The following is a 13,138-nucleotide window of genomic DNA, read 5'->3' as shown; positions in this document are numbered from 1 at the left end:
CAAGGACTAAGTAATACATCTTTGATTGCCTGGTAGCACCTCAAAGAATTGATCAATTTGTTGATCTCTCAAGTCCTTCACTACATAATAAATAGGTGCTCAGTAAGTGTGTCCCTCCCCCATTGTAGACCTCAGGAAAGGCATGGGTAGGAGACATCTGGGAATGAACAAAGTACCATAGATCTGCCAGTACCAACTTGAATACCTCCCTCATCTTCTCTGGGTGTGGTTCATTCACTTCACCACTATTGTTTACTAAAAGAGCCACTGGATCAGCCAGTGGTCAGAGACATAGACATGCTAGTTCCTAATGCTTATGTCACCAATAAGAGAATGCTATGTAAAGAAAATGGCTTTTTTTCTTCCATCCCTAGAGATGGATGGAGTTTCAGAAATATTCTGGGGATTTGGATGGACTAGGGCAGCCCCCAAGAGTACATACAGTCTTATCTCTATTGGGGCATTCTCATTCAAGAGGGGACCCTCCCCCCCCAAGAGATTAGCTTAGTTTTGAGACCTTTTATAGGATTAATTCTGCTTTGGGATGACTCAGGTTCTAGAATCCCAGACCAAACTGGACCCCTGGGACTGACCCAATTCAGACCTGTCCAGCATTACAAGGTACAGTCCTGAATCACCTGATCATTAAAGGCAGGTGGCAGAAACACCACTGGATTTTAATCCTTCCTCTGATACTTACTTCCTAGGTAAAATGAGGTAAATCACTTAACCTCTCAAATAACCTCATCTGTAAAATGAAGGGTTTAAATGAGATGCCTTCTGAGGTCTCTTCCAGCTCTAAATTCATGATCCTATAATCGAGGGAAAGTAGTGCTGAAGTAAGGACATCTTGTCTCCCAGGATTAAAGGGCATACTGCCAGGTTTCCCTGGCACCACTGCCCTCCTGACTATCTCACCTGACCCATCACTCATCAAACTCGGCAAGTTAGACAAAGCCAGAAGTCCAGGCGTTGAGAGAAGACCTTTCTTGCCTTTGTCCCGTACGGGTTAGATCTGCTCATTAGAACACAGATCTCATTGCTGATGTCGCCGTGGGGTCTGAGTAACCTTCCAAGTCTGTCTCTGATTCCTTTTCATAACCGTTTTGGGGATTCAGATCCCAAAGCTGTGTGTTCTGTCTGGACAGAGAGGCTCCTGTTGTCATGGAGACTGTCTCTGGCTTGGTTGGCACAGATAGCTCCTCTCTTGGTAGGCTGGTAAAGAAGAGGATACAGATATACCCAGTTTCTGAGGAGAGGAAATTTCAAGGGAATCCAATAGGAATCTGCAACAAGAATACACTTTCTACAGCTTGACTTTCCAAAATGTAGACATTAGATCCATCCCTGGCCTGGCATCTCCTTTAGGATCAGAGGAGAAAGCAAGACTAGCAAGCCAACACAGTTCACACCTGATAAGCATCTGAGGACACTTAGTTTATGAGTTCAACAGGGTGTGATCTCTTTGAAGGTAGTGAGTAGTGACTTAATTCAATTCAACAACTGTTAGAGAAACCCTGAGGACTTTTTCAGGCCTGGCCCTTGCCCTCTGATTATTTAATCTTCATCCAGGCCCCTCTGCCCAGATCCAGGCTCCCTTGGTCATTCTGGGGTGGCTTTCCCTGGGATGCAGGGAAGAAGTCTGTGAGGAGTGGCCAGCCCTAGCCAAGAGCCATGTTAATGTTGGTTCTTTTCCCAGTAGGAATGAGTGTTCCTTGCCCCATGTGCTTTAGTGTTTTTTCAGTCCACAAACAAGGCAGTGTTTAACTGAGCTGGCCACCTCACAGTCTCTCTTTTCATCCTAAAGAGGAGACAGGGTACTCCAGAGTGCTCCTTCGAAGATGGATCAGAGCTGGGGAAGTGGGGAACAGGGCAGGAGAGAGGACTTTGCTCTTCTCGGAATCTCAGTACAAGAAGGGTTGGAACAGCTCAAGAACTCTAAAGAGCCTTTCAGTTAATCCAAGGGCACCTGGGGAAGTGGGAAGAGAAGGGAGAGGAGGGGATGGGACGGGGGACGGGATGAGATGGGGGACAGGATGGGTCTAGCAGGGGTTAGTGTGTTGGAAGCGCCCACCCCCAGCACAGTGGGTCAGGGATTATTTGAGGATTCAGACTGCTACGCCATCCTCAAAGGATACACAAGTAGCTATACGCTAGCCTACCATCGTTAATAAACATCGATCAGTCAGAGTTGAGCTGAATAATGTTACAGCAAAGTTTAGAGATGCTACAGAGGAACTTGGCTAACATCTGTCAAGGATGGCAATGAAAAGCAATGTTGATCAAGTACTATTGGGAGACATTTGCTCAGAAAAAATAATCCCCATTGTCCTTATTCTTTATTGTATTATTAGTTGTAGGTTCAGTTTTTATGCTTTTCTATGCTTCTAATGATTTTTATTGCTCTCTCTGAACTGCCTAGAAACAGGCCTTGCCTTGGTCTTATAAACGGTTGTAGACACACTAAGATTTCTCTAGACTTCTTGGCTCTGCTTCACATACTGGTGAACCGAATCTCATCTTGTCAGTACTTAGCCCTCCTGTCTCCCAGATAAATGGGGTAACAAAGTAGAAAGCTCCCTAAATCCTGCTCAAAGTGAGCAGAGAACTTCTTCTTAAGTAGCAAAGTCTATCTTCCGCTTCTCTCCCTTCAATACCTGGCCTCCTTCAATTTACTTTATTCATGCTGATGCCATTAAGCTTGCTTACTTACCTTCTCTCTTACATCAGAGCCTAGTGGGTGCTCAGGAAATACTGGTTGACCAATTATTCATCTGCCGAAAGCTACTAGCCCCAGTCTCTTTCCATTACATTAGGTAGTTTTAAACTGTAGTTCAAGAGAAAGGCATTCACAATATTTTATTCAGAACCTGACGATAAGGAAGTCTAGTAGAAAAGGAAAGTTTATTACTGTGGCCAAAGCAATAGAATGCTGTGACATTATAACAGCCTTGACAGGCCACCTTTGTTACCCTCTTACTTATAATAATAATAATAGAGATGAGGACTAGACCTGTGATTTCACTAATATGTAGAGAACCCCCAAATGAGGAAATTCCCTCTTTCAGTGCAGATCACCATCATCTCTGCAACTTATGGTCATAGTGCATTGCCTGGAGGACTGAGAAGTTAACAGACTTGCCCAGGGTCACACACTCTGTGTGTACCTGAGGTGGAATTTGGACCTAGGTCTTCCTGTCTCCAAGAATGGCACTCTAATAATAATTAGCAATTACATAGAGCTTTAAAGCACTTTACAAATATCTTTTCATCCTCACAAAACAACCCTGAGAAGTTGAACCCCCATTTTACAGTTGAGGAAACTGAGGCAAATAGCGGTTAAGTGACTTGCCCAAGGTCATAATGCTAATAAGTATCTGAGATCAGATTTGAGCTCAGTTCTTCCTGACTTTAGGCCTAGTGTTCTATCCACTACTTTTCTACATGTACTGTGCCGTGTTGAATCTCATTAATAATCATAATAATAGGCATTTATATAGCATGTCAAGGTTTGCAAAGCACTTCATACATAGTACATCAGTTGATTGTCATAACAGCTATATAAGGTAGATGCTATTATTATCCCCATTTTACAGATGAGGAAACTGAAACTCAGAGTAGTTAAATGACATGAGGTCATAGAACTAATAAGTGTCTGAGGTAGGTTTCAAACCCCAGGACTATTTAACCTTTCTGGGCCTTAGTTTCTTCATCTGTGAAATGAAGGCATTGGACTACTTGATGTCTAAGTTTCCTGCCAATTCTCACTTTTATGGTTATGTTGGCTACCTGTTTTTTGCCTAGTGTTATGCTAAGGACCATAATTAGCCACTGGGACAAATAGAATCCCTCTGCCATCTACAAAATGGATTTCCAACCAATTGGGGAAATTGTAGTTTCAACAGACCATTATTATTGCTTTGATTTTTTTGTGACTTCCACATGCTGCTGGCATGGTGTGGTGGACAGAGTGCTGGGTTTAATCAAAGGACATGGGTTCAAACCTGACACTATTAAAGTGATCTTCCTAAAGCTGAAGTCTGACAATGTAACTCCCCGCTTCCTCATACAATCAACTCCAGTGGTTCCTATCACCTCCGGGATCAAAAACATAATCCTCCCCTTGGCTTTCAAAGTCCTTCGAAACCTGGCCCTTTCCTACCTTTCCAGGCTTTTTACACCTTACTCCCTTCTAAGTCCCGCCGATAATCCAGTAACACTTCCTTTGCTCATCCTCCGATTCAACCCTCCTCTATCTCTCAGCTCTGGGTGTTTTCTTCCAATTGTCTCCCATGCCAGGAACTCTTCCTCCACATCTGTGCCTGAAGTTCTCTGGCTTCCTTCAAGTTTCTGCTAAAGTCCCAGTTTCTGTAAGAAAGAAGCCTTTCCGAATCATTTAGCTTACAGCCTTCCCTTGGAGACTATCCTCAGTTTCTCCTGTATGTATCTTATTTGTACATAGTTGTTTTCATAGTTGTTTCCTATGAGCCCCTTGAAAGCAGGGACTGTTTGGTTTTTTGTTGTTGTTTTATTGCCTTTCTTTGTTTCCTTTTTTTAAATTTAAATTTAAATTTTTTTTGTTACATTTTAAGTTCCAAACTGTCTCACTCCCTCCCTCCCCACCGTGAACTAGAGAAGGCCACAATTTGACAGAGAGAGAGAGAGAGAGAGAGAGAGATGGATGGGTAGATGGATGAATGGATATAAAACCATACTAAGCATATTTCTATTTCTCAATTCTTTCTCTGGAGATAGAGGTGGATAGCATCTTCCTTCATAGGTCCTTTGTGGTTGATTTGAGTATTTGCAATACTCAGAATAACTTAGTCATTCCCAGTTACTCCTTGAACAATATTTTTATTACTGTATATAACATTCTTTTGGCTTTGCTCATTTCACTCTTCATTATTTCATGCAAGTCTTTCCATGTTTTTCTAAACTCATCCTGCTTGTCATTTCTTACAGTACAGTAGTATCCCATCACACACATAACCATACACTGCAACTTGTTCATCCGTTCCCTATTGATGGGCATCCCTTCAATTTCCAGTTCTTTGCCACCACAAAGAGAGTTATACCTTTCCTTGTTTCTCCAGCCCTTAGCACAGTGCCTGGCACATAGTGGGTGCTTAATAAAGGCTAGTTGACTGACTGACTTACTCATTATGCGACCTTAGACAAGTCACTTAACCCCTCTATGCCTCAGATTCCTCATCTGTAAAATGAAAGTTGAACTAGAAGCTCCTGGGGTCTGTTCCAGCTCCAAATCTATGATCCTACAATCCACTTGGAGTCTCCCCCATTCCCCCCCCCCAAAAAATATTGACACATAGTTTTCATTTTTAAATGAAACTGAATCAAAATTAATTCTACTCTAAGAATTTCATCACACACCTGGAGATAATTGGAAACCTGAGACGTCACAAAGACTGGGTTCCCAGACCTTAACATTTTTTTTAAAAAGCAATACAGGGGCAGCTAGGTGGTGCAGTGGATAGAGCAGCGGCCCTGGAGTCAGGAGGACCTGAGTTCAAATCCAGCCTCAGACACTTGACACTTACTAGCTGTGTGACCCTGGGCAAGTCACTTAACCCCATTGCCTAGCCAAAAAAAAATAAAAAACAAAAAGCAATACAATTAGTTGAGATATGGCCTCAGACACTTAACTAGCTTTGTGACCCTGGGCTAGTCACTTCACCTCTGTTGTCATTTTGCCTCATTTTCCTGGAAAGGCTGATACAACACTTCCTTCAGCTCACTGATTAAGCCTTCTCTCCTTATTGTCTATGCAGAATATTGGCCATCACATCTCCAGGTTTCAGGTCTTACCATGGGCTTTCTTGGCACCCTCTGGAAAGAATTTTTCTCTTATTTTTAATAAAAAGGACAATAGCTAGCAGGTATGTAGTGCTTTGTGGTTTGCAAAGCACTTCACAAGTATTACCTCATTTGATCCTCACAAAACCTGTGGGCTAGGTGCTATTACATGAGGAAACTGAGGCTGAGAGAGATTAAGTGATTTGCTGGTAAGCAGGATTCAAACTGAGACCTTCCTGACTCCCCCATTTTATCTCCTATACCACCTGGCTACTTCTGAGATGATAATGAGGGCTCAAGAGAGCCTAGTACTGAGGCCCTTCCTACAGTCTAATAAGGCATTTGCATACTCTGCTTGTCTAATACATTTTGCTACTGCTGCTAAGAACCTTGTTCTGAGAGCAAAGCTATCTCAATGTATTTAATTAGACTGATCCACTCTCTCCCTCCCACTTCCATTATGTCCCCCAGAGATTTCCCAGAGTCCCCTCAGGCACCTCACTAACCTACACAGTCAGTGACCTGTAAGGGAATATTGACCCTAGTACCACTATGGAGTTGACTCAGGACCCTCCTCCCTACCCCCTGGTCCCTAAGGGAACCACGTGATACCCATCCACCCCCATGGTCCCTGGGCAAGGAGAACATTGATGCTTCTCAAGCCCCACCCCCTCCTCCCCAGGCACCCACCCTTTTATCCCTGATCTTCCCTTCTCTACTGATCCCAAGAAAGGAACTGATTGATAGGCCTGGAGATTAACTTTCCACATGGTTGGTCATGTTTAACCCTGTGTTTCCTGGGATAATCCAGGATGCAGAACACTAGCCTTCCGCACCACCTCTCCTATGCAGAAGCTTGCTAGATGACGACGCAGTAACTAGTTGGGTGAGGGGATCCACAGGCCAGGGGTGGATTAGACCTTGGGATATGGACCTTATCTGAGCTATAATCTGAGCAACTAAAGAAAAGAGAAAGGTGAGCAATCTAGTAATATAGGGATCCAGAAAGACAGCACAGATGGATTTGTCACTGAGAATCAACACATCCCTCAGGTTCTACTCAGTTTGAACATGGAATTCAAAGAGCAGAGAGAACTCGTGCTTTTGAACATTCTCCTCTGGGCAGATCTGTCAGGAATCTTCTAGGGGTTTTTACTGGTGGTAAAATCTATAACTGATCCCAGCTTGGCTTTTAAATGATAACCAAACACTTCCTGCCTAGTTATTCCTTGAGTACTCGCAAAGATTCCTCTGAGAACACTTCAAATTTCCAAAACTTCCCCAAGGAATACTACCTTGGTGCTGGCCCTAGTAGCTTGGTAGAAGGGTAGATCTGGGCCAGGAAAGTCCATATTCTCCCCTGTCAATCAAGGCTCTCCAGCCCCAGCCCCAGGCTGCCATGAAGGCAAAGCAAAGCAAGAGTTTTCTGGAATTTGTGCTCTTGAGACTTCCACAGTCTCTCTCTAAAAGCTTGTTCTAGCTTCCTCCCTATGCTGAGGACTTAATTTCTAATAATTAGATTCAGATGGAAGATCCAGCATCATAGACACTCTTTGTCTTTGGCCCAAGAGGATGTTATATATTTCATTTGTGTTTGATGGCCAAGGATCAGCTCTTGTCCTGGGAGACATAATGGAATCATTGAGCCAATCTTGCTTCTTCCCCAGGTCCCCTCAAAATCTCCTTATTCTGTAAAATGGGGACAGTAATATCCTGGCTGGGGGTAAGGATCAGATTTAATCTTTGGTATGAGCTCAGAAGAAAGGTCAATCATAGCACCCTCATAATTGTATTTCATAGTGACAAAGTATAAATAGCAATGAATTAAGCACACTCCATTCCTCATGCCTCCTTTTGCACTCTCTCTTTCTCACTCTCTCTCTCTTAAAGTGTTTGGATAAATCACTACAGAGCATCCAAGCCAAATGTCCAAACCACCCACTCTCCTATTCCCAGCAACTGAGTTAAAATGAGACCAGCTGAAATCTGGGCCAAGCACTCCAATGACTTGCGTGTCTGATTATTATTCCATGATATGAAATTCAAAATAAATCAAAAAAGAAAAATTTGCCAGACACTAGCTAATTCCCAAAAAACACATTTTCAACCTCCTTAGTCCATTTACTCATGCAAGCTGAGATATGCCAGCGCTTCTGCCCCCATGTTTAAGGACCCAAAGATGAACCTTAACAGAAGGAATCTCTCTCTCTCTCTCTCTCCCTCTCTCTCTCTCTTTCTCTCTCTCCCTCTCTCTCTTTCTTCTCTTTCTCTCTCCTCTTTTCTCTCCCCCCATTCCTCTCCTCCTCTTCCTCTTATCTCTCTCTTCTCTCCTTTTTTCTCTCTTCTTTCACTCTGTCCTCCTTCTTCTCTTGTCTTCTCTGTCTTTTCTCTGTCTCCTCTCTTCCCTTCCCTCCCCTCTTTTCTTCTTCTTCCTCTCTCTCTGTCTCTCTGTCTCTCTCTCTCTGCATATATATATATGAATAAATATGTACATACATACCTACACATAGCAGAGCCTTATTGAAGTTTTGTATTTAGCTTTAGGTCCCATACCATTAATGAGAGCACCATGTGGAACAGTGAAAAGAGCACTGACTTAGAAAGTCCTAAGATGGAGACAGCACTAGATTCTGGGTTCTAGGTTCTCGTTCCAGTTCTGCTGCCACATAACCTTAGCCCAGTCATGCCTAATGTTCTCTAAAATGGCAGATAGAAGTCTGTTTGGACCATGAGATCACTCAGAGACTTCTCCAGCTCTAACATCCTAATGTTTTTGAGTCAAGTCTAAGAACAAGAGAGGGCGGGTGAAATGAAAGATTTAAAAAAGTGAGAAAAGGTTAGAGACCTAGAACAAACTAACCACTTAGAAATGAGAGAATACTGGGAGATTTTTCAAGAAACCCTCCTTCAGCTTTGAGGACAGAACAAAAGAAAAATGGTATAAATAGAAGAGACAGCTCTTTAGATTAGACAGAAGGTGGAACTTTCTGACCATATGACATGTTAAGGCCAGAAATGAATCCCCCCCCCAAAAAAAAAGGCAGTAAGGTTTAAAGTAGAATTGTTGGAATCTGGATCTCATCATTTAGTTGTCTTCTAGGTGGGACTGTTACAGTAGCTCCCTAATTGGCTTCCCTGCCTCAGTGTCTCCCCTCTATACTCCATCTTCCATGAAGCTGTCAGAATGATGTTCCTAAGCACAGATCTGACTGTGCCACTCCTCATCCCTGCTCTAGAAACTTCAGTAGCACCCTGTTTCTTCTAGGACATTTAAATGTTCAATATTTAAAGCCCTTCAGGACCTGACTCAATCCTACTTTCCCAGATTTAGGTTGCCTATCATTCCCCTTAGCATATTCTATGTCCTAAGCCAACTGCTATTACCTGCTATTTCTTATACATGACATTTCATCTCCTGCCTCCACACCTTTGCATTATTTCTGGAATGCTCTCTGCCCTCACCCATACCTTTGGGAATTCCTAGTTTCTTTCAGGGCTCTTGTGTGAGGTCCTTCCTGATTCCTCCCAGTTGTTGGTGCTTTGCCCTTTCCCTGATATTACTTTTGTACAGATTTTATATTGACTAATTGTGTACACATTGTTTCCCCCTAAGTAGAATAGAAGCTCCTTAAGGAGGTTCTGTCTCGTTTTGGGTTTTATTCCTCCAGCGCCTGGCATGTAATAGACACTTAATGTTGAATTGAGTTGGTTCCAAGTTTAATGGTCTTAACACTGTATGTGGAGATAAAATGAGATTATTAGTACATGAAGCAAGGTCTCTTTATAATTATATGTGGATCCACACACACATAAGATATATAACAGCAGCCTCTCTTGGACAGCCTGGGCCTGTTATTCCAAGCAATTGGCCAAGAAGTTAAATGACTCTGTACATACTCAGCCCCTTCCTCTGTTTGGCCTTCGTGTGCCCCCAGCAGTTAACTTCTCAGCCATACCATGAGTCATCTGATTCATTTAACCTTGAATGACAGCAGAGCATAGGGACTGTTTGGAGATATAAAGTGAACCCTGCAAGGGCCTGCTTAGTATGACTAAAGACTGAAAACAGGCAGAGAGGAGAGGTAAAGAAGCAATGTAGGGATACAGGTCAGGAGGGAGCCCAGTGGAAAGTCCAGTTTTAAACATTTGCTGTTGGAAAGCATAACAAGCAGCAAAGACATGCCTAGAGAACAGAGGGGAGGGAAGTCTGGCTGGGGAGAGAAGAAGAAAGATGAAGATAAATGAGAGGAAAAAAGATAAATGGGGGCAACTGAACAGACAGAAATTGCATGATTTATATGAAACTTGAATATAGCTTCTAATAACTCCAAAAATGCATCTTTAAAAAATAATGTACCTTTCTGTTTTGGAAATAGATTATTTTGTCACCCCTACCCCACTCCCCTCCTTACCCCCAGAAAGTTAGAAGTTAGCTCAATTTGTAGAGGAGAGATAAGGAGATTAAGCTCTAAGACTTCAATGCTTTCTCTTGTTAACAATCTGAATATATGGTCTTTCTGCCTGGGATTGGAAGAGGACTAGCTCTATAAATATGAAAAGGCAATATACTTTATTAGCTGTGTGACCTCATGCAAGGGAACCTCTCAGCATCAGTTTTCTTATCTCTAAAATGGGGATAATATCTTCTCTACCTACTTCACAAGTTTGTTGCAATTAACACTATTGGTAAATCTTAGAGAACTGTACTAATGTGAGTTATTATTAATAATGATTGGGCTGATTAAAAATCTAAATGGGGGTGATAGTAGAGAAAATAAGCATTTATTAAGCACCTACTATGTGCCGGCCATTTGCTTTATAAAATATTATCTCATTTGATCCTCACAACAACCCTGGGAGGTAGGTGTTATTATGATCCCCATTTTACAGTTGAAGAAACGGAGGTAGGCAGAGGTTGACTTAAAAAAAGAAGGGCAGTTGAAAGGAGAACTTCATTGGGAGTAAAAAGATTTAATCTTGGAACCAATTGCTGAAAACTGGGAGACAAAGAAAGGAAAAGACACATGAAAGAGAGAATAATTGTCCGCTGATCTTGTACTTAAGCTCTGGACTTATTGCCATAGTGTTTATTGAATTTTTGTTTCCTATTATGTGGACCTGGCCTTAGATGAATAAAAAGTTCCTTCAACCAATAGGTAGATAATTTATTAAGTACTTAAAATGTACTAGGCAGTGTGTTAAAATAAATGCCAGAAAGCATGACTTTTCCTGCCCTCAAGAAGCATATATTCTAATGGGAGAAGACTATACATAAAAATGGAGCTGGAAGGGGTGGGGAAGGGGGAAAGATGGGGGGAGCAGGCAGAAATGTCCAGGAAGTGATTGGGAAGCCTGGTTCCAGGCAAGTTATGGTGAAATCTCTCCTACCCAATCCCAGAATCCCCAGGGCAGGGTATAAAGTTTTGTTTCATTTTGGGGAGGGTGGGGGAAGTTGATCTGGGGATGATAGAGTGAAGACAGCAGGAAATGATTATAATGTCTAGAATGGCTGTAGTATCTGAAGTCACTAATCTGAGCCATTAGATTGAGGGGCTTCCCCAGCATCCAGGAAGAGTCAGCACAAGCCAGCAGCAGACTTTGGTTTGGGGGAACACTAACACCCTATAAAATGACATCTTGGAAATCCTCTGGAAATTGCACCCATTGGTGGTCAGTTGTAGCAATGCAGGGCCAGGTATAGATTCTTGGCTGCACTCTGTGAGATTGGACCTTTTATAGGAGAACCCTGAATTCTAAACACATTAAAGCTTTACTCTCAGTCATTGGCAGTGTTAGGCCTCACCCTGTAACCCTCTCCTTCCCAACGGTGCTTTACAGTAAATCTTTCCTTCAGGTGGTTGAAAAATGTCCCCAGGCCTAGCTTCTATCTTAACCTCCTGGCCTTTCTCTTTTTGTCCTATAGCTGGGATGAAAGCAGCAGTATCAGCAGTGGGCTCAGCGATGCATCAGACAACCTCAGTTCTGAAGAATTCAATGCCAGCTCCTCACTCAACTCCCTCCCCACCACCCCTACTGCTTCTCGAAGGAACTCGACCGTAGTGGTAAGTGAGTCTGAAAAATGCCAGGCCGGAGTGACTCTAACCCACAGTCCAGGAGGAGCTGAGACCACACAGGCAGTGCCATCTTCCCAGCCCAGGCCTTCCATGGACATACGCATACTAACCCATTTCCTTGGGCCCTGAGCCACATTCCTCAGAGAGCCAGGGAGACCAAATCCACTAAACCTTCCCCTGAACCATCCCATGCGTCTAGAGTTAGAAGTCCCTCCAGCTTTCAGGAGTTCCACGAGTTACAGGGTGATAGACACAAGGCGTCAGGACCAGAATGGGGAAAGAGGCAGCCAAAACCTGTTTATTTAACTGCTGTGTGTTCTACAAGTATCTCAAACGCATTCGCAGCAGAACTCACCAGATTTCTGCCCAAACCCACCCCTTTTCTGAGCCTTTCCCTTCTGCTTTCAAGGAGCCGCCGTCTTCCCAGTTCCCCAGGTTTGAAATCTCCATGTCCTCCGTCACTCTTCCTTCCCCCTCATTCTCCACATCCAATTAGTTGTAAAATCTTGTTGTTTCTCTCTCCATAGTATCTCCCATACTCATCCCCTTCTCTCCTCTCACACAGCCATCACCCTAGTTCAGGTGCTTATCGCCTCTCCGCTGGACCAATGCAGTGGCCTCTTAATCAGTCTTACTTCCTCACATCTCTCCCCATGCCAAACCATCCTCTATGCAGCTGCCAAGTCACTTTCCTAAAGCGTAGTTTTGTTTTGTTTTTTGGTAAGGCCATTGGGGTTAAGTGACTTGCCCAGGGTAACACAGCTAGTGAGTGTTATGTGTCTGAGGCCGGATTTGAACTCATGTCCTCACTCCAGGGCCGGTGGTCTAACCATTGTGCCACCGAGCTGCCCTAAAGCATAATTTTTAACATGTCATCCCTCTACTGTGGGTTCCCTGATACAGCCAGAGTCAAAGTCTTTCATGACCTGGCCAATATTCTTACACATTACTCCCCTCCTCTCACTCTACAATTCAGCTTTACTGACCTCCCAGCTGTTCCTCACACACAGCATTGTATCTCTTCCCTCTAGCCTTTGCCCTGGCTCTCCCACATGCCTGGAATGCCCTTTCTCCCCACCTCTACTTTTTGAAATCCTTGGCTTCCATCAGGACTCAAATCAAATGATACGTGCTGCAAGAGACCTTTCCCAGCCCCACCCTCTCATGCGCCAGTGCTAGTGCCTTCTCTATGCTTACCTTCTGTGTACTCTGTGTAGATCTTGTATGTACATGGATGTATGTGTATA

At 43.3% G+C, this 13,138-nt stretch overlaps 1 protein-coding gene across 5 annotated transcripts in view; it reads left to right on the top strand.

Annotated features, from left to right (window-relative positions):
• NAV1 (neuron navigator 1) overlaps positions 1 to 13,138 on the top strand; it is a 344,868-nt gene that overhangs the window by 298,411 nt on the left and 33,319 nt on the right. For all 5 annotated transcript variants that reach the window (XM_027843396.1, XM_027843395.1, XM_027843394.1 and 2 more), the window contains exon 7: positions 11,741 to 11,879. In XM_027843396.1, the coding sequence (XP_027699197.1) occupies positions 11,741 to 11,879 (139 nt within the window). The remainder of the gene's footprint in view (positions 1 to 11,740; positions 11,880 to 13,138) is intronic.

Source organism: Vombatus ursinus, unplaced genomic scaffold, assembly GCF_900497805.2.
Source record: "Vombatus ursinus unplaced genomic scaffold, bare-nosed wombat genome assembly UNPS02014909.1, whole genome shotgun sequence".
NCBI classification, from domain to species: Eukaryota; Metazoa; Chordata; class Mammalia; order Diprotodontia; family Vombatidae; genus Vombatus; species Vombatus ursinus.
This window is presented reverse-complemented; position numbering and strand designations above follow the sequence as displayed.